At 40.2% G+C, this 21,765-nt stretch overlaps 1 protein-coding gene across 4 annotated transcripts in view; it reads left to right on the top strand.

The window, feature by feature from the left end:
- zmp:0000001168 (signal-induced proliferation-associated protein 1) overlaps positions 1-13,627 on the top strand; it is a 31,672-nt gene extending 18,045 nt beyond the window's left edge. The window contains exons 5-16 of one of the 4 annotated variants that reach the window (XM_053331987.1): positions 225-399; positions 737-840; positions 1,694-1,851; positions 2,360-2,975; positions 3,063-3,337; positions 4,161-4,544; positions 5,451-5,577; positions 5,695-5,827; positions 7,008-7,109; positions 7,897-7,969; positions 9,082-9,160; positions 10,575-13,627. In XM_053331987.1, coding sequence (XP_053187962.1) covers positions 225-399; positions 737-840; positions 1,694-1,851; positions 2,360-2,975; positions 3,063-3,337; positions 4,161-4,544; positions 5,451-5,577; positions 5,695-5,827; positions 7,008-7,109; positions 7,897-7,969; positions 9,082-9,160; positions 10,575-10,718 — 2,370 coding nt within the window. In that variant the 3' untranslated portion in view covers positions 10,719-13,627. Of the gene's footprint in view, positions 1-224; positions 400-736; positions 841-1,693; positions 1,852-2,359; positions 2,976-3,062; positions 3,338-4,160; positions 4,545-5,450; positions 5,578-5,694; positions 5,828-7,007; positions 7,110-7,896; positions 7,970-9,081; positions 9,161-10,475 lie in introns of all 4 variants that reach the window. The other 3 variants (XM_053331989.1, XM_053331988.1, XM_053331990.1) reach the window with 3 other exon arrangements.
- The last annotated feature ends 8,138 nt before the right edge of the window (positions 13,628-21,765 follow it).

The raw sequence follows: 21,765 nt of genomic DNA, 5'->3' as shown, positions 1-21,765 counted from the left end.
TTTATTGGAAATAAAAACCCAAAGGAATTAATAGGGTTAATGTATGCTGTGTGTAACTGTATATGTTAAAACTACTTGTTTTTCCAAACAGCCTTTTTGAGCAGTAAAGTAATATGTCAAATGTTTATGATGTGTATTAAATGGCAGATCTGTAAATGTGTACATTAAATAGTGTGTAGAGGATGTTAATTATGAACTCTTTGCTCCTCTGTCTTCTAATGTAGCTGAATTTCCAGAGAAAGGTTGGAGTGATGTACTGCCGGGCTGGCCAGAGCTCAGAGGAAGACATGTACAATAATGAGAGTTCAGGGCCGGCGTTTGAGGAATTCCTGGATCTGCTTGGGGAGCGGGTGCGGCTGAAGGGCTGGGAGAAATACCGAGCTCAACTGGACAACAAGAGTGAGCTGAAAACATGCCACACACCCGCATCTATTGGCTGCATCTCACCTTGTCGCTAGACCATTATCCGAAGGGCATCAGTGCACCACTGAAAGCCTAAGATAACTCCTATCTAGCCACATGTAATCTGAGTAACGCCTGTAAAATAGCATAGTCACTGCTGATTATCTCAGAGGTGTTTTCCCCTCAGTGAGCGGCAGAGAACAGCAAATAAGACAGATTTTATCCCGGCTGTGACAGTTTGAATTTGTTCTTTCATTGATAAATGTTGATTGATTTCACTAACGCTCTACTTGTCTGTCTCTTTGTGTGATACGTATGTCTTGTGTTTGTGCAGCGGACTCAACAGGGACACATTCCCTCTATACACGCTATCAGGACTACGAAATTATGTTTCACGTGTCCACTATGCTGCCCTATACAGCCAACAACACGCAACAGGTACAGTAAACCCACAAATATTCTGGCCACCCCGTAGAAATATGTCATGTGGTTATGTTTCCCCATCCTCTCTCAAAACCACATAGCTTGGAGGTCACAAAATGACAATTTAAACATTTCACCTCTATTCTAAAAGAGAAATAGCATCAGTCTTGGTAAAACGCACATTACTTACTCTGTTTAGGCTTTCATGCTTTTGGTAAATGCTTTAGAAAAAACCTCTGTGTTCCGCAACAAGCATGACATAAAAATCCTGCCCCCCAGTGTTCACTCCCACCATGAATGTATGCTGCGTCTCTCAGGCAGCCTTCCTGCTCAGTTCTTTGTGTGTGATTTATGGTTTAAGTCTTTAAATTTGCTGCCACTTACAAAGAAACTGGTCATGACATACTAATAATACTAATACTAATTGTACTACAGATTAAGGTTTAAAAAACTAAACAAAAAATGGTAGCATCAAAGCCGTGAGATTGCTGCAAACTGTCTGCTTCATGGTGGGTACAGCCTGGTTTGGAAGTTTTAGTTGTATATTATTTAATCATACAATACATTGTTAAATCAGTATTTATATTTTTATTTTAATTTGTGTTCATTTCAAGTTTTATTAATTTTGAAAGCAGGGGCATCTTTTCTAGTCATTAACAAGTTTAGAGTAGGTTCCCAAATGTAGTATCATTACATTTGAAATGATTATACTTTGTAGTTTTGTAAGTACAGTATTGAATTGTGCAAACAACGAGAGAAACAGCAGCACCAGCATTTCCTCTGAGAGGAAAACTGGTCATACCTAAACAAAGCTAGTTGATTATAATGACTCTGGCTTGTTTGTTTTTCTCTGTGTTTCTTTCATCAGTTGTTGAGAAAACGGCACATTGGTAATGACATCGTGACCATCGTGTTCCAGGAACCGGGCGCTCAGCCCTTCACTCCAAAGTCCATCCGCTCCCACTTCCAACATGTCTTCATCATCATTCAGGTTCATGAGCCCTGCACGGAAAACACCTATTACAGGTCTGATTTAATCATATCTGTTACATTCTGTGCAAAATATGACTATTGATACGCATGGATCTAGAAACATCTTTTTGCCACTAAAATTACTTTGCCCATCTTCTACAATCTGAAATCTCTTGAGACATTAATTCATGTTAAGCCTGGGTGTCCTATGTGTTGTAGGAAAACAAAGAAAATGTAAGGAAAAAACACAACAACAGTCCACAGACTTTTTTCTTTCATCATATCATGGATGATACATATCCATTGAAATCAACGTTATGCAATAAAGAGAGGTGTTACCACATACACTTTTACTCAAGTTTAGCTTAGGTTATAATAGCTGTACAGCAGTTTAAGAGAAAACACAAGTCTTTGCACCACTGCAGCAAATTCTGCATAGATGTGAGTATGCAGAAAGTACCACATAAAACTGTCTAACACTGAGAATAAGACATTGATTTAATGTTTCTGTTGTACCCTCCCTCTTACTCTGTCATTCCCTCTTTTTGTCTTTCCCTCTCAGGGTGGCTGTAACACGCTCTAAAGACATGCCATTATTTGGCCCACTATTCCCTAAGGGTGCCCGCTTCCCTCGCTCACCTGCCTTTAGAGACTTCCTCTTGGCGAAGGCAGTGAACGCTGAAAACGCTGCAGAGAAGTCAGAGAAGTTCCGCTCCATGGCCACCCGCACAAGGCAGGAATACTTGAAGGACCTGGCCGAAAACTATGTGACCACAACACCCATCGACTCCTCTACCAAGTTCCCCCTGCTCTCTCTGGGAGGCAAGCGCAAAGACAAGCTGAAAGGCGCCAAGGGGGCTGAGCTGCACAGTGCTGGGGCTTTGGTGTGGGCTGTGATGGTGAACAGCGGGTATGATGCAGAGGCAGGAGAGCACAAGCTGCCCTGTCTGCTCGGGGTGTCGGCTGAGTCGGTGGTGCTCATTGAAAGGTACACACGGAGGGTGGTGTTTAACTGCTCCTGCCGGGATGTCATTGGTTGGAAGGCAGTCACAGAGACTAAAGAGGGGGGGCCATGCTTGGATATCTTCTATGAGCGCGGTGAGTCGGTGTCAATCAGTGTGATGGAGAACCAATCGGATATAAATCAGGATATAAAAGAGGTGGTGCAGAGGCTTGAGGTGGGTGATTTTGACCTTCCACCTTTATCTCACTGGATTTTAAATTTTGCATTGTGTGGTTTTAGATGTTCCTCTTCTCATCCGCAGCTGGTTACACGGGGCTGTGAGGCTCTGGAGATCACCCCTCTGCGTGACGGAGTGGGGCAACCCGGCTTCCTGATGAACGAAGAAGGCTTTGTAACAGATCTGCAGCGATTCGGCTACGCTGAGAGCGGAGGTCTACAGCTGTCGGCTCGTGTGGTGAGGCTGTGCGGACACTCCTTGGTTCATCTCAGCCCTGATGAGAGGACCAAGCTGCTTCGCACTGCGCACAAGATCCACATCACCGTCATCCCACCGGATGAGAACGGCAAGCCTCGCAGGTGGGTAAAGCTGCAGAGTGGAGGGTTAGAAAAAAGGAGGAGAGAGACCACTAACAAGGGCATGTTTGGGTCAACAGGCTCGAGGTGGAGAAGAGATACACAGTGAGACTGGAGAGTAGACTCATGGGGATAAAATGTGCTGCAGAAAGCGAAGTGTTGTACCAGAGAGGGGGTGAGAGAGAGGTTGACAGCAAATAAGAAGGAGGGGGTTAGTGGGACAAGTCAGTTACAAAAAATGGAGATGCCACTCCAGGGTTACAGCTCTGCTGTTGATAAAGACCTGCAGTCAGTGTCACACCAGCCAGCTAACAACCAATCAATCTCTCTAATGATCTTTAACCACACTGGCTGTTGATGTCTGTGAGAAGCACACTTTATGTTCAACTGAAGTCAAAGAAAAGGCAGAAACAGCTGTAGCCTGTGGTGGACAGAATTGTTGAAATAAATAAAACCAATATTTAACCGGACACCTCTGCAGTTCTGAAGAACTTTAGAGCAACGTTTCAAAGCTGACAGCAGAAGTATCCTCAGAGAACCCCCCCCCCCCAAGTTTATTTATATTTCAGTCCTGAGATGCTTGTTCTGTGACAACAAAGCACAAATTGTCACAAATATGTCATTGTTGTTGACAGGTAGTAGAGGCTGTGTGATTTCAAAGGAATATAACAGAAGCTTAGACAAATATAGAGTTTTTTTTCCACCTCATGTTTGTTTTTGGCTTTTTCTAGATACACTGTGACTCAATGGTGCCATGAGAAGCTGAAAGGAAAAGGGAGGTGTGATGGATTTCTTCTTAATAAGTGTGTTGTTTTATGTTTTACAGGAGTTTCTCTGAGCTGTACCAGAAAGCCATCAAGGATGCGGAGTGTAAGCCTGGCGAGGATCAGTCTGGAGAGGCCTGGGTGCTGGATGAGAGGGAAGAAGAGGAAGAGGAGGAGGAGGACAACGAGCTGAAGGCGGGTGGAGTCAATGAAGCGGACATGATGGAGGTGCAGGTGGAGGGCGGAGAGGTCGAGGAGCAGTCGTCTGATAAAGGGCAAAGTGAGAGAAGTGATGGCTCACTCCTCACACTGCCCAGCTTACCTTTGTTACGGGCCACTTCTCTGCAGGACCAACCAGCCAATCAGAGCCAGGAGGACATCACCTTGCAGCTGGCACGCAGCTGCTCTTTAGAGAGACAGCCGTCTTATGGAGATACATGTGATGGGTAAGTGCTAATAAAGCTCATACCACTATTAATTTAAGCTGACATATGAGTGCTATTGAGGCATTATCGAGAAAAGTAGAACTCTGTCTGAATACTGCTTTGCAAGATGTCATAATCAGTCTAGATACATCTGCAAATGGGGAGACCATCAGCTAAAAAGGTCTACAGCTCTTAAATCATCCAACATGGCCGAAAATATCCTCAAACTGGAGCTGACGCATTACAATTTAATCTCAGAGTCAGTGCGTCACTTTTCCTGCAAAGGACAAAGCACTTAGAAAGGACACTGAACAGGGTGTCGCTCCGCTTACAGCAGTGAGTGAGAGTGTAAATGCAATCGTTTTTTAATATTTCACACATGAAACTAAGCAGCAGATCATGATTTAATAGCAAAGAAAATAATAATGGACAACTCTGTAAACAATAACAAGACAGCACATTAATTACCATTTGATTCTTATATGAAATGCTTACAGAATGAAGAACACATATGTAAAAGAGGTCGGATGCCTAAATGGATCTGTTTGGCAAATCATTTTTAGCACACTGGTTGGTTTTATCCCGAGAGCTCCAAAAAAGAGGAAGAGGAAACATTCATAGGATGATATTAAACTCTGCTGCTCACAAGAATGAATTTGATTACTTTTTACTGTTATACAAAGCAGAGCTGAATAGTTAGACCAAACTGCATCAGATATGATATTTTTGATGGATCATTTTGTAAGTGCAGGATAGGAAACATCAATCAGGCCAAAAACCAAAGTAATCCAGGAGATTACTTGTCCGATTGCTCCATTTTTTTGCTTTGACCTCTGGCTTGGATAAAAATGTCACGAAGCGTCAACAGCAGATTTGCTTTGTGTTTCTCCCCTCACCACCATCTCTCCCTCCCCACCCCACATAAAGGCACGTGTACGACAACGTGGGGTTGAAGGTGGAGCGCCACATCTATGAGAATGTCGGGGAGCTGCGAGACGCCACACCTGATCTAATCCTGGCTGTTAAACCCAAGGTTCCCCTGGAGGACGAACAGGTGATAAACCAAAACGAAAGAACATCTGAGTGCTTTCTCCTCCTTACCACATCCTCTCTCTCTGACAGTGTCATTTCCTCTATGTCTGTATCTCTGTCTGCACTTCTGTGTCTTCAGTTCATGGGAGCTGAGTTTGGCGATGACAAAGCTTCAGCAAGTGACTCCTCTATCTCAACTTCCCGGTTGTCATGCGTAGACCGAGATGAAAGAAATTCACGAGCCCTGAGTCTTCATAACTCCATCACCAAGAGTAAGTGCTTCCTTTTGGCTGCAAGTTTTAAACACCACAAAACATATGTATTTATTTGTGGGTATTGTTATAAATACTTATTTAAGTTAGCAAAACAAATTGCAGTGTTTAAAATAAAAAAAGGAAAATTAATAACATGAGATGTTTTGACCCTGATCATGGACTCAAAACAAAGCTCTTTTGTCAACAGCTGACACGACTGCTCAAATGATGCCAAAATAGAACAATTACACATGTTTGCAAATCATCTCTGCCCGATTTAAGCCTCAAATGCCTTTTTTCTAGATCTTTTCTGCCTTAAATCCCTCTCTTCATTATCCTCCCTCTGCTCCCCACTGCATCCCCTTTGTCCCCCTTCTTTCATCTGCGCTGCCCCCTATTCCGCTAATCTAATATCACCCCTGCTCTGCTGCCACCCCCTGCCAGGGCTGGGATAAAAGGGGGACAGATGGGTAGTGGGAGGGATGGAGTTTTAGACAGCCCCAAATCAAGAAACCCCTTTTACACCATCTGCTCAGCCTCCACTGAGACTATGAGCCTCATCATTTAGCCGCCATAAGAGCACACTTGCTCATCCTCTCATCAGATTCTTATAATTTCTGTGGGAGTGGTCTCTGAATCCTCTGACTGTTTTACATTATGCTCTTTCACAGGAAGTGGTCAGGGTGCTACAAAAGCACCACATCTTTGTCATCAAACATTTAGCGCACTAATCTGACTAAAATGGGAGCAGTAGTGGTGTCTGAATTACATTTTTATCTCATTGTTTTTTAAAACTTATTTAGAAATAATTTAACAATAATTGTTAAATTGTTCAATTGTCTTGATCTTGATATTTACTTCCACTTACACAGTTGTGTTCAGAAGTAGCCCTCAAATCTTAACTGATATCAAAAACATCTTAAAAAGTCAATTTAAAAAAATGTGATTCAGTGAACCCTATTTCAGACGTCATAACATTTCCTCTTTGTCTCTGCTTATTCTGCCACTAAATCTGATATTAACACAGCAGCACCCCCAAGTGGTGGTTCATTGTTACTGCCTAAATTAATCTGGCTGTTCATACAGTAATATCTGCAGTATAGCTCTGCTGTATTGTCCATTATAGGTACATTACACTGAGATATGTGTCATACAGAAACGTAATAATAATAAATCTATGTCTATGTCTTTCTCTCAGTCCTCTCAGAGACACAGTCAGATTCGACTGAAGAGGAGTGGCAGTCCATCGCTGACCTGGCCACAGCCTGCCGCAACATCCTGGAGGCTTTGTCACGAGAAGGTGAGGAACTGAATGTGTTCACTTTACTGTATGAATATTTATTAGCACAATCACGAACACCAAAGAAATCTAGATTTGATTATTCTCCCTGAATTTTCTCAGATTTAATTTAGATGGTGTAAATCTTTAGATTTTTTTCCATCTGATACACTGGAAGAATAATTTATTTTCTATATATGATATGTGCAAAAGTGTTTTGATCTCCTGGTTTTATACTTTTGGTCTGGACCATTAAGGGAAATCTTAATGATACCGATTATATTTAAGACAATAATGTGCTTCTGGTTTTGTGTTATACATTTGGGGAAGATCCTTTCCTGTTTCAACATGAAAATGCCCTCATGCATAAAACCTGGTCCATTAAGAAATGGTATGGTTTTCTGAGTTTGGTGTGGAAGAACTGCACAGAGCCCTGACCTCAACCCCATCCAATACCTCTGGGATCAAGTGAAGTGTAGAGTGCGAGTCAGGCTTTATCACTATACATCAATGCCTGACCTGACCTTACTGATACTCTTGTGGCTTAATGGGAGCAAATCCCTGCAATCAGGTGCTAAACTAGTGGAAAGTCTTCACAGGAGAGAGGAGGCTGATATAGCAGCACATTAATGATCACATTGTGATCATATGCACTATGGGTGAAATTCTGGTGTCCACTATTTTTTTATACGAGTGCATTGGACTTATATATAAAATCAAAAATGAAACTATATGAATGACTCTCACTGAGAGGAAGCTTTTTTTTGGTTTTAAATCATAATAATGTGGGTAATGTTTCTTATTACAGACCGCAAAGCTGGAGACTCTTCCCAAGCAGGAGGTGACCAGACAGATGGCAAGCTGAAAGACTCAAAGGACAGGTGGGCTGCAGCACACACTGGATGCACAGGGACATGAACAAGACTGTTGAATATCTCAGTAGTTAGTCTAGGGTTAGGGTTTCTTTGTCTAAATCATTGCACAAGACCTATACTCCTTTATTCTGGCTCAATTATTTAGACTTTATCACAGGCATCCAACTGCTTGAGTCAACATGACTGCTCCTCTCCCATAAAGAGAGCACTTTTGCTGACTGAGTGATGCACTTATGTGCACGCAGACACAGGTGTACAAATATACACAAAGCATGTCTGATTTACTGTCCTCATCATCTTTCTCTACAACTCCCCTTTTGTTTAGCTTTTTTCATACTTTTTCCACCTCCTCGATCTCCTTTGATTTTTCAAAAGCAAAAAAGAAAAGGAATCAATAGAAAATTAGCAAACATGGATATAAAGCTCAGCCCAAGGTTTTTAGCATTAAAGCTTTTTGTGACTATTTCACATTAAAATGTGGATCCAGCTTAAATGTTAAAAGCTTCAATCATATTTGGAGTTAATCACCACTTGTTAGTATCTGTTTGTGAGCCTGAACTTGCAAATGACAATAATTACATAACAACATAACATGGGGATAATTTATCTTATTCAAACCAACTAAAAGAATAACCGTATCATTAATCACACACTTCTGACCTAAAATCTTGTGATGAAGATGCTACATTCTTCTAAATACGGTATCATTATCATACTTTTGAAATCACTGGGATACTGCAGGGCTTTGCTCTGTAGTGCACAGTCATTATGTAGAGCTGCAGTCAGAAGAAATGCATGATGGGATGACTGTACTCACTCACGTCTTGTCAGCCGTAGCAATTACTGTAAATTGATCTATTTTCAGGTTTCATTAAAGGCAGTAAGGATAATGTCTCGAGCTCTGAGGCTGCCAACGTAACAGACAGCTCCACGACTAATCAAGTAAATTTAAAAGTTCACCCTATTTTAAAAGAAGGGAGGACTAAAGGATTTTTAAAAAAACTCTTGTTGATTTGTCGATTCAACACCATATTGTCACCGGTTTCATGAATGTATTTTCCAGTTTTCAAACGAAGCCATCGATTTTGACAAAGTGTCACTGCTTCTCTTTGTTGCAGTGACTCTCCAGGCCACCTAGAAGAGAAGGTGTCGCAGCTGGAGGCCATGCTGAAGAAGCTGCAGGATGACCTGCAAAAGGTGCTTTGACTTTCATGAATGCTTCAAACTTTTTTTTTTCTTTCTCTGTAACAATATTTTCAGTGAGCTGCACAGGAAAGTCAGCAGGTAGGAAAAAGTATTTAAATTGTTCAGCTTCTGTCACTGGAGTGAGATGATTTGAGTTCACTGAAGCAGCCTTTTGTTTACTTGGACAAATCCTCCCATCCACTGCTGACTCAGTGTAGAGATGCATTAAATACAAAAACACTCTTTGGCATTTTATTGATTATTTTGTAATAGTTTTGTAAAGCTACATTTTCAGATTTTTGGAATATTTCTTTTTTTTCATAAATCTGCTGCTACTGTAATCAATATTTTCTAATATTTTCTTCTGAACATTTCTACTAAACATGATCCAGTGTTGACATGTTACTACATTCATGCTATTATCCACGTTGTCAAACATAAATGATACTACTGATGCAAAAGACCAGCAAACTAATCGCTACGATGTCATCATGAGTCAAAATTTGCAGTTTCTGTTTTAGCCGAACCACAGTGTTGCTCTGTTTATTTTTCATGTAAATTTGAAAGAATACTGTATGTGATGAGCTTGAAGGTTTATTCTGAACTTTGGAAACTGCTGCTTGACAAAAAACTATTCTCAACACAAAGACGACTTGTGTTTTCTGAAGCTTTCTGCCACATTTTGTGGCCTTCCTCAACAGATAGAGTACATTAGTCAACTGCAGACAAGTGGGCGTTGTGTTGAAATGTTTCTTGTCAATACTGTACAGTATGTGTCGCTGTGTGTATAAAAATATGTGTCACTGTGTGTATAATTATCATATTATTATATTATATTATATGGAAAGATTATTATTTAAAAGTTCTTGATCAGGACTGTCACTGTTTTCGATTCATTTATCATTTATTCAATCTATGAACTCTTCAAGAATAACAACAAAATATCAAACAAGATAAATAAGTGCTGAAACAATTAGTTGATTAATTGATCGGCAGAAAAAAACAGCTCTTTATTTTATTTTTTAAATTAATATGTTTTGTTTAGATTGTTACTTGAACAAAACAAGCAGTTTGCGGATGGAAAATTGTGTGGGCAACGTCTTACTTCTTTTGTCTGTAAATGTCCAAAACACAAATTTTAATAAATGCTACGAAAATGGCGAAAACAAGTAATTAGTTATTTCAAACAAATGATCAGTTCAGTGACCGATTGTTTCAGCACTGTTTTGGAGTGTGGGTTTCTTCTCCCTCTCTGCAGTGCGATGTGCTACTCTACACTGTCTGTGTTGTTTTATTTCAAGCTCTTGTGTTTATGTGTGCCCACTAGTTTCCTTAAAGCCAGCGCTCTACCTGTCGCTCCCCTCCCGTTCCTGCCACAGCGATCTGAGAGACGGCTTTTGTTTTGTTGTGTGCCGATGTCTTTCAGGAGAAAGAGGACAAGGCGGTGCTGCAGGCCGAGGTGCAGAGCCTCAGGCAGAACAACCAGCGGCTGCAGGAGGAGTCGCAGAGCACAGTGGCCCGCCTCATCAAAGTCACCGAGCTGCTGTGCAACGTCAACAAGCCCTGTTAGCCTCCCTGCTGCACGCACAGACACACCAATCAGTAGAAAGATGCTAATCGTACATTGTGCTTGTACACTTAGTACACCTATTTTGTCCATTCATATTTGAAAACACACACACACACGCACACACACACACTCACACACACACACCCACAAATCCTCAATCTGTGTATTACCACAGTCTCAGTCCTGAACCCTGGACCTGCCTGTTGATGAGGGAGTATGCAAATTAACTCATAAAAAAGAAAATAATGACATTTTAAACATCCTATGACCCTCACAGACTGACCAACAAGCGGCTCTCAGGCTTCTGTGTTGGTGTGCTATGCCAGAGTGCTTCTCTTGGTGTGTGTATGATAATGCGTGTGGGTGTGTGCCGCATGTGTGCGTGTGTTTGCGTGCGTGTGTATACTGTATGTGTGCATCTCTTACTGTATTTTGCTTCAAATACTTGACAAGCTGGGCTGAATAGCACTTGCATAAAGAGTGGCAATTAAGACTGAGAGACACTGTATAGCATGTTTGGTGGTGTCTTATCTGAAATGACCAAAAGTGTATATATATATCACCAGTAATATATGTGAACAGTAGTATTGCTATCCTCTCTGCCAGGCGTGTAGTTGCAATGTCTGCGTGTGGCACTGATAGTGTGGAAGGCCTTGACGTAAAACACAAAAAGAAAAAAGGGGGGGGGGGGGGGGTCTTAACAATGACAGGCCTGCAGGCAGCCTTTTACTTCAAAAGATGTAATGATTCTAACTGACTTGACTCAGAGGAAGGTCTGTTACGTAAGGACATCACTCTGCCCTCTTCACTTCTCAGTAGTACTGTATTTAAGAAATTCTGGAGTTTTTAGGGGGAGATGATTTTTAAAACCCTGTGAATGAAAGGGATGTGAACTGGAAATGTTTTTTGGTTTTTGGTTTTTTTAAAAGACCTGAGCATGCTTGTTCCTCCTGGAAGTATGTGTGAAAACAGAAACTGAAATGGGTTATACCTCTCCTGAAGAAACAGACAATGGCAGGAAAGAACTGCTTCGGCTTCCTTCCATGATTGCCTGTAGCAGTTTTCTTCTAACCTCACTATTGTAGCAGCCATACTGTAGAAGTTCTCCTCCTGCTGGCCTGAACCACAAAATGCCAAAAGGCAGCTTTTCTTTCAGCTGGCAAAATAGCTTTAGGTGAATAAGACACCTTGAACAAATAGTGAAAAATACAGAATATTGTATTTAAATATGTTTTGTGTTTGGCGGATGTCTACAGTGACTATTTTGGGTAATTGTTTAGTATGGCTTATGAATGGTAGCGGTAAGGACAATAGGTGAAATCTTACCATTCCCACCATGATGTGTGTTTGTGTATGTTTATGTGTCGTTATTGCACTTTTTTTTGTCAAATCAGCACTGGACAGGGCACATACTGTACTTTATTTAACCTGCCCGGGTTATACCCTGCTCAACATAAGAAGGTGGATAAGATCTCATCCCCCCGACACCACCTTACCTCACCTTTTTGTGTCTGCTGCTGACGGCGCCAATAAGAACATGTGTTCAGAGGAGATGGACTGCTTCTCCTCAGTGCCAACGAAAAAGCCCAGGCAGCTCTCCTGAATCCCACTGAAATTAAACAGAACTGACCCAACCACAAACTATAAACTCTGAACTCTGACATAAACGGATGCCAAACGTTCGCCAGTCATTCAGACTCTCAATGCTCTTGTTTCTTGTACAAACTTCCTCTTGTAATTTTATTTTAGAGTCACTGTGAATACCTGGTACCAGCATATTAAGATACAGTATATACAGATTAAATTATGAATCTAAACTTTATCAGTATGTGAAGATACTGTATGTACAGCTCAATTGTTCCATGTTACTTAGTGCATTGGGTCGTGTACACCCTCCTTTTGCAGGATGATTATGCAGACAAGTGTTAATCGTTGCCATGCAGGCTCTTTCGTCTCCTGTACATGCTGAAGCCTCATGAGATAACAGGGAGAAGCATGGTGTGAGAAGACCTGTTTTACTGTGTCTTGTATAGTTATTTAGATTGTAGGAGGTTGGTCAAGCATGAGAATGTGCCAAGCAACATCCAAGCTCCCCTTCTCTATGTGTGTATGTATAAAAATGTAACTTATTAATCATGCAAATGTGGATCTTCTTGTAGCTGTTTAAACTGGAGGGAATTTGCAAGGAGAAAATGTGAAATAGATCAGAAAGGAAAAGTGAGCTTGGTTATACATTTTAGTTTCTTTTGTAGAAAACCAACAACCATGATATGACAAAATACTATCTGCAAATCTCGCTCAATGTGACTATGGTTCTTATTATCACTCTAGTACTGAGCTATAACTGTAGCTCTCACATATTTAATAACGTCTTAAACACCATTAGGTACGCCTTAATGAGTGAACCTTTCAGAATGGATGCTCAAACTGTTGTTATGTGAAGGCTTATTTCTCTGACTTTGTGCCTACCTGAAAATGTAATGTATGTTAACCCAGCTTAGTGATCTCATTTCTTTGTCTTTTGGTTGCACTGGATGAGGGTTTTTTTTGTGTGTGGCATGATGAAGGATTTCTAAGAGACCATCACAACATCTGGTTTTTCATCTGCCGTATTAGGGAACGTCATCGGGTGACACATAAAACAACAGATAGTAAAAGATGTGTGTTATTTGGTCTCGAGCATTGCTGAAAGTTTACAGCTCAATGAGTACCACCGATTGTTAAAAGTCAACTGACAAATATATGATTTTTAAAAAGTTAATTAAAAGGAAAAAAGGTGCTTAACATGAGTGATGATGCATTGAAATCAAGTTTAAATTGACATGAATGTGTTGAGTGACGTATGCTTCCCGTAAGGGATGATTATTTTGGTATTTAAATATGTAAAAATAAATTGTCTCAGAAATCGACCAGAGTATTTAAAAAGATGATGGTAATGGCATGAAAGGGAGGAAAGAAGGGGGGAAGACATCTGCTATAATTTCCTAATCTGGAAATGCAACCTAGTCCCCAGCAAAGTTGATGTTTACAAAGTGACACATAATGTTCAGACATTTGTGTAGCTGACCGCAGGGAATGATGCATGTTTATGGGCAATGTTAGTCATTCTATTTAGTTTAGATAAACAGTAAAAAGTTGAGGGAAAAGTCAAGATTTTGAAATTCATCACACACAGACCAGAGAGCAGAAAGAACATGATGGTACACAAAACAACAACTTTGGTAACTTAAAGGCCATATAAAATGTAGAAAAACTGTCTTGTACAAGACAAAAAAGATGTTGCACACCTTCTATAAACATTACTGACTTTAAATGAGGAAAGTTATCAGTATACATTTTGTGTCTTTATTGATATTCTTAATTAAATCATTGAGCATGTAAGGGAAGATGTAAATGCAGAAATGTTTGTAATACAGTAATCATGTGGGGCAAATCTGTTAATATGGTGACTACAGAGAGTTTGATATTTGTCGAAAGAGTTGGATGGATTTTTTTCAGGAGCAGGATTTCTGAGGATCTCACATCCTGAACTTGACTCTGATGAACACAGGAAGTGGATGTGGCAGCGCTGAAGTGTCAAGTGAAAGCAGCTCAGGAAGAAATTGTTTTAAGGTTTGACAGCAAAGAGATGATTGGTGTCCGATGGAGGTCATAGCCAAATCAGATTGGCTGAGAAGAGCAACAAAATATGTATAAATATAAACTGACTTTCAGCTTCCTCTGTAGAACCAGCAGGCTCCTGTTAGAGGTCTTAAAACACCGAGCCTCTATTGTGATTAAGTAAGCCATAGTATGAGTAGTACACAGAAATATTCAGTCTATTTATATGGGCAAATAAAATAATATTTTTGGTATAAAAAAGAAATGCTTTTAGGTGGTTTAATTTAATAGAGAGTTCAGAAATAATTATTTGGTTTATATTCTAGATAAGCATTTAGGCCTACACTAAAACCAGAATTAACACCAGACACAATGTAAAGAAAAGCAAATTGCTGACATGATGTGTATTAAGGAAATTGTGGTGGTAAATTTGAGCTCAATACAGCTAAGATATGTTTATTTTCCTGTCATGCTGGCTGGCTATTTGCTGCATCATTCCAGGTGTAAATCAATCCCACAGCCGAAATGAAACACAGCAACTCTGAGAAGCAGGATTAAAACCCACTCATCTCTTCACAATCAAACTGCATTGTGTTCTAAATCACATTTTTGTGGTCCTTACACGCAAAAAGAAACACAATTTAAATCATCTTTTTTATTACATTTTTCCCCCCGCTGTGTTTTAGAGGTGGAACATGTGATCATCACACTTGAAATTGATCCAATAAATAGATAGTCTCACTTCCTGTTTGACACTTGGGACAAAGCTCTGTTCCCTTCAAAACTCCACCGGAATATAGAGCTATTGTGTCATTTAGCATCCTACAGGGACCTGAGAAATGCTGACAGAACCACTATAGAACCTCCCTGGTTTAACCTGGCTTGTAATTTTGAAACTATTCAACAATAATAACACAATGATGATGGACTATTCTGCTTTCATACACCACAGATCATGCTTCAATTCTCAAATATATCTTTTCTGCATTTCTTGTGTCAGCATATTCACTAAACGCCTAAAACCTGCACACTAATTGACTCTTACCCATAACCATTGTTATGTCAGTGCAGCACTAACACTTTCAGTAATATACAACATCTCTGAAGGAGATTCAGAGCCAAGATCTAAAAATAAAATTAGCCTGCAGTCACATAAAACACAGAGATTTAGAGAGATAATACAGTTTTAAAATACTGATTGGATGCACATTCTTATCTGCATGAGATAAGATAAATAGATTTTCCAAAGTTTGTTCCATGAACATAATACAGCACGACAACATCATACAAACATTTCCCTGGACTCTGTCCTCTGGAGGGCTTTCCTAAACACCAGCCGAAGAAAAACGCTTTATCTTTACTGCCCTGACACCAGGAGTAGAACTGATGACAACAATACGCCGGCCTATGTCTTTATTTGGGGTTGGAGCACAGAACTGAGTCTTCACTGAGGGCAATGTGTCACACACAGCTCAAGGGCTTAGCGCCAGTTTGAGTCATCCGTGTTCTGTGAATACCGAGGCCATGTGCTGGTGTATATGTGTGTGTGTTTACACTCCTGGTTGTATTTTAAATGGCCAGACAACTGTTGGTCTATACACAACACGCAGATGAGGCCTTTCTACAACACCACTATTGTGTTTCTGCCATAAACTAGACTTATGTGTTTTATTGTCTTATGTGTTTATTATTAGTAAGACATTTGTCTTTTTTGTATAAAAGTGAGAGGGAGAGACAAACATTGCATATATAAATCAGATTTCATTGGTTTGATCATTGTAAGCAACTAGACAGATACTGTACATATAATATAAAACAACAATTATAAAATGTATAAATGCACACAATATTCTTTTAATCTGTCTTAACAGTTGAGTGAAATTGAGTATTTCCACTTTAAGCAAGTTTCAGGACAATCTGCCACCCTTCGTCGTCAAACCCGGCCCTGTCGTGTTTTACCCGTTTTGGGACCTTGTACCCAATTTTCAGATAACCCCATGGTGCTTAATTTAGCTCATTTTTCATTCAGCCCGCCCCCCTGGCAGTGTCGAAAACCCTATTGTGCATTACCCTTTTTAGGGCCTTGTACCCAATTTTCGGATAACACCCCCACAGTGCTTAATTATGCTCATGCGAAGGGTGGGGGATTGTCCCGAAACTTGCTAAAATGAGCCACGGGGTGGGCTGAATGACAAATGAGCATAATTAAGCACAGTTGGGGTGTTATCTGAAAATTGGGTACAAGGCACCAAAACTGTGGTATGAAGTGGTGCTACGGTTTGTTTGACACTAACCATCAAACTGGCGGTGGTTAAGATCCTCGACTCTCCCGCGTGTCCCTTCCCCTTTGGGGGGCAGCCATGAAGAGCCTTTTGAATTTTCGTCGCTAACCTCCAGGACCAGGACCAGGCTGCCCTTCCTGTTGCTACTTTTCAAAAACTGCATGTCAAAGAACTGCCCTCACACCGCTGTAATGCACACACCGGCCTCTACTCATGCTAGCGTTAGCTAGCTGGAGAGACTCCGTCCACACATCGAGCCTCCTTTCTCGGTGCTCAGCATCCAGTCCTTCCTGCGTGAGGTGGATTTCCGCCTCCAACTTCAAAAATCCCGCTCTAGGGGTCTTCTCCAAACTTCAACTTCAGCGCCACGGCCATCAGTCTGCGTCCACTGCTGTCAGAACGCTCCCGACTGACATCACACCGCACAGAACCTGTAGTCCTCACAGTCCCCTGTCATTACGCAATGTGAGTCCCTGCTGCTGCAGTCTCTCCTCAGCTGAGGAAGCAAATCCTCGCAGGTAATGATATTAATTGAGTTAAATTCTGCCGTGTTCAACTGTATCAGTATCTGGCAAGGAGTTGCCTCAATTTTTTTTAAGTTTATGAATTTAAAAGTCACAAGTTTTCAGAGCTTAATTTGAATAAAATGTACCTACATGTACATTCTGTAAATGTACATTAAAATAAATGTAAATTAAAAGTGCTAAAACCATAAATGCACTAAATAATGGTAATTATTTATTTTTGTTTCTGCACTTTAAAGACGGCATCTCAAGCACTCGTTGCGCTTTGTACAATGACAATAAAGACTTTCTATTGTATTGTATTCTATTCTTATTAAGTTAACTCAAAAAAAGTACACATTATTTTATGTCATTTTTAATTATACATGAATCAAACACATTTCAGACAAGGTCATTAATCGATGAAGATGGCGGCCAAGCTGTTTTGGTTTGTAATGTTTGAAACTCTGCATACACCTACATTTAAAAACAGAGCAGGAAAATGCAACAATGTAAATTAGTCACTTCAGGATTCCAAAGGGGATCTGGGGTCCGTTCCATAAAGCAAGCTCAGAAAAGCGGTGCATATTGTCGAACACCTGACTTGAATGAGCCTAACTAATTCAAGACAGGCTCGAGTATTCAGAATAATTGCGTGTGCACGCCATTCACATGCAGCCCATGAAGTCGAACACAGATAAAACAGATTCACTATGACAATATCCACCACAAAAAGAGCCACAAAGCAGCAGTCTCTAGCACACACTTCTGCTGGAGACATATGAAGAATTTAAACATATCACAAAAAACAATAAATAAAATCCAAGAGAAAGGCTGGCAGGAAATTGCTGATCGATTGAATGTGTCTGATTTGTCTCTGAAGGTGCACTCTTGTTGCAGTGCCCTGTGTACTATGGCAGCGCTCCTTCATAAGCTCCTCAATCAAGGGACAGGCCATGACTAACAGAGAAACAGTGCATGGGTTGAGATCATTATATAGACTAGACCTTAATCAATTAACAGAAAAAGGGAAACGTTGAGGGAGCCATACAGGCGTGGTTTTACAACCTGGACCTTATTTCTAGCATAAAATACGATCATTTACTCACCCAGATAACTTTGGTGTCATTTGGAGTCGTTCAGACGAAATTAGCTCCAATGGAGCGCCGCGTATATCCGTATAATGCGAGTACATGGGGCACCAAAGTGCAGCCTCTATATAACACATTATCTGCTGCGAAACTAGTTCATTTCACCAATATTTTGTTATGATATGTTAGTACTAGTCCCCTCCGAGCCTGTGGTGGCATGTTATCGACATCCAGGGTCTGTTATAGGATTATATACAGACCCCGATATACGCAGCGCAACACTGGAGCTAATTTCGTCCGAACGACTCCAAATGACACCAAAGTTGTCTGGGTGGGTAAATGATAAATGATTTTATGCTAGAAATAAGGTCCAGGTTGTAAAAAACGGTAATTATCCTTTAAATGCCACTTGCTGTGTTTAGCTTAACTTCACAATGAGTGATTTCCTAGGGAAGGTCATTCATACAGTATCTAGATTGCTGGACTTGTCTAAGACTGTGGATAAATTCATGATCATGTTGTTTTCAATCAAGGATATTCAATTACAAATCCACTGAGATCCAGTTTGTGAAGATTTCCTCAAGTGAAGGTCCAGAACACATCTTAATATGTTATTTTCAGTACCTTGAAGTAGTGTTGTAGTTACTGTCAAATAAATACAGTATTCTAGAATATAGCAACAGCATTTATTATTATCTACACTGAACTTGTGGGATTCAAATAAATAATTAAATAAAGTGCATTACAAAAAGCTTTTGATTGCACTTCTTAAATAGCTTAGATGAAGGATGTACATCTGATCTACAATTTTGGTCATTGCTCTGCAACAATTGGAATGGCATATCTTTCCATAATACCATGTCGAAATGTCAGTCACTTTTTTACAGATGCAGCTCCTTCCATTGGTTTTGGGGGATTCTACAATGATCTATGGTTTGGTGTTTGCTTGTTTGGCCTATAATTTGTGCTTTATTGTTCACTGCCTTAAATCTCGTAAAACACTGTCCTCTTCCATCAAAGCATTGTAGCAGGTATTCAGTTTCATTTAAGATGTTCAGATCCTTCAGCATGTAGTCTGCTCAGAAATCCTTCCATTACCCTTCTCTTGGCCTAAAAAGAGCATCCAGAAAGCAATAAGAGTTTTCATTCTCATTACCTCTAGTGCACAAACTAGTGTCTCACTTTAGGTGGGGGTGTTTTGGTTCTTACAGTATGTAGATTATTATTGGAAGCATTTTCCTCACTGCATTTTATGGTTCCTCAGGTGCGGCAAATATACAACTAGCTCAGACTGTTTTGACCCACACGGTTTCACCATTTCTGATTTAACCATAGACACTCACATGTACCATCCCCCTTTTAAACGTTTAAAAAACAGACAAAAGTAAAGGCTCATTGATTAGCTCTCAAACTAACACTGCTTTTGTCCTCCATCTTCTATAATCTGTACCCGAAGTGGTGTCCTCAGGCGAGGCAAGTCAAACGCCTGTTCCTTTGATATAGCCTGTTCCAGACTATATCAAAGTCTTGGGTTACTGCACACCTCCATCTCCTCTGCAGACATTAGGCCCTGCTCTGAACTGAACACCTCCTACCCATTCCTACAAAATGAATGCAGCTACCCCTGCAGCTGCCTGTGTACCCGCTTCCATTCTAAAAACCAGGGGTCACTCGCCTTCAAGCGTCTAGGAGCAGTACAACAAGGCCGGTGTTGACGAAAAAGGGGCAAAACGATGAAGGGTAGCTTCCACTCATATAAACTCATAAATTGATCAGAAAGTCCTGTCCTCTTGTCATTTACTCTTAAGTCAAACATTATAAGAATTGAAAAATCACCAGGGTACAGCAGGCATACTGCAAAATTTTTTCAAGACAGTGAATGAATATCCACCCATTCTCTGTCAAATGCTTCTTCTACATCTAATGAAGTAATTACCCCTGCAGCATCCAATGAAGATGCAGAATGAATAACATTTAGGAGCCAATGTATGTACATCAGAAAAATAATGGCGCCCCTTCATAAAACCCTTCTGGTCCTTTCAAACAATATCTACCAAAAAGTATCCAGTCAGCATGGTAGCAGTATTTTAAAATCTATGGTCAAAAAGAACTGCCAGATTGTCATAATAGTGAGATTGATGCTTCAGTCAACATTGGATGCAAATAGCCTTTAGACATGGCATCATCAAACATTCATTTATTTTAAAATAAATTTAAAAATTAATTAGTGTAAGGTCCTGGGATTTGCCATTTTGCAAACTTAGAATAGAGATAACCACTTTCTCCAATGAGAAATGTTTGACTCCAATTTCCAGGTTTAATTCTGTTCTAACAGTAGGAGTTTCTAAAATATTAAGAAAATGATTCATGGGTGATATGTCACTACAGGGCTTCTGATGTGTGCCGGTTCGAATAGTAAGATGAATTTTGTGGTGATAGCAGGGTCTGTTGGTAAATTTTGAGAGGAGTTCTCTTTCGGAAATCATACGTGATGCAGACTTACATGTTATTTGATGAGTAAGGAGGTGACTTGCCTTGTCTGCATATAAGTCCTGCGTGTATGGAGCAACTGTTGTTCTGCTTTGGCGGTAGATAGTAAATTAAACTCTGTCCAGAGGTCCAAACTCTGGAGTAGTTGATCCAGGTCTAAAATGGAAAACTATATTTTAAACCTGCGCTGTTAACAGTGTGAGCAGAGCAAGAAATAATTTGGCCCCTGAAAACAGCTTTCGATATTTCCCTAAGTATTTTGTTAGTTTCTAAGAAGTCATCAATGGACAAGGATATATAGTCACAACACAATTTGTCTAATACTAGAGAGGAATTTAGTCTGCGTAGAGAGGGCTGGTTGGTGTTAGATGGGAAAGACAATTGTCCTTCCCATCTAATGGTCTGAGATCACAGCGGCTTTGTATTCTACTAAAAGAAAAACATGTCTTGTCAAGGAAAAAATAATCTATTCTAGTGTACGAGTGATGCACGAGAGAGAAAAATGCAAAAAAATCCTTAGATTCCTTGGATAAAAAAATCATGGCCATATGGTTCATTTATGTTGACATGGCATTGTAGAGGGGGGTGCATTTTTAGGACTGGAGTAGTTGAGTTTGGCAACTTATTAATATAAAATATTCCAAAAAATCAGCTTCAGAAATGTAGGAAAGAAATTCAATTCAATTCAATTCAGTATAACTTGTTATGCCGGTAAGGACAATTGTATACAGCAGCTTGACACCAAAATCAAGAGATACACAAACACACAAAGAAAAGAAATGCATTTGACACGTTTGTTAGGCCTAACACAAACACACGGTGCTCTCTGGAAAGAAACACTGAATGTAAAAATAACTTTGTTTGTATCCATGAAATCTGTACAGAGTACCTTTAAAGGGTCATGATTATACAATGAGTTTACTCATCACGGGGAGTGCTGCTCAGTCTGTCAAAACTGTTGTACAGTGTTCTGTGGCTCTGGAGGAGCTCTGTAAAATCTGAAAAACAAGTGTTGTCATCAGGTTTGTCTCGAGTGCGGACACTTATAAAAATAGTGGAGTTTTAAAGATGTGGTGATGAG

The sequence above is a fragment of the Scomber japonicus genome, chromosome 13 (genome assembly GCF_027409825.1).
Source record: "Scomber japonicus isolate fScoJap1 chromosome 13, fScoJap1.pri, whole genome shotgun sequence".
NCBI classification, from domain to species: domain Eukaryota; kingdom Metazoa; phylum Chordata; class Actinopteri; order Scombriformes; family Scombridae; genus Scomber; species Scomber japonicus.
The sequence above is the reverse complement of the archived record's forward strand: the minus strand, read 5'-3'. Positions and strand labels throughout refer to the sequence as shown.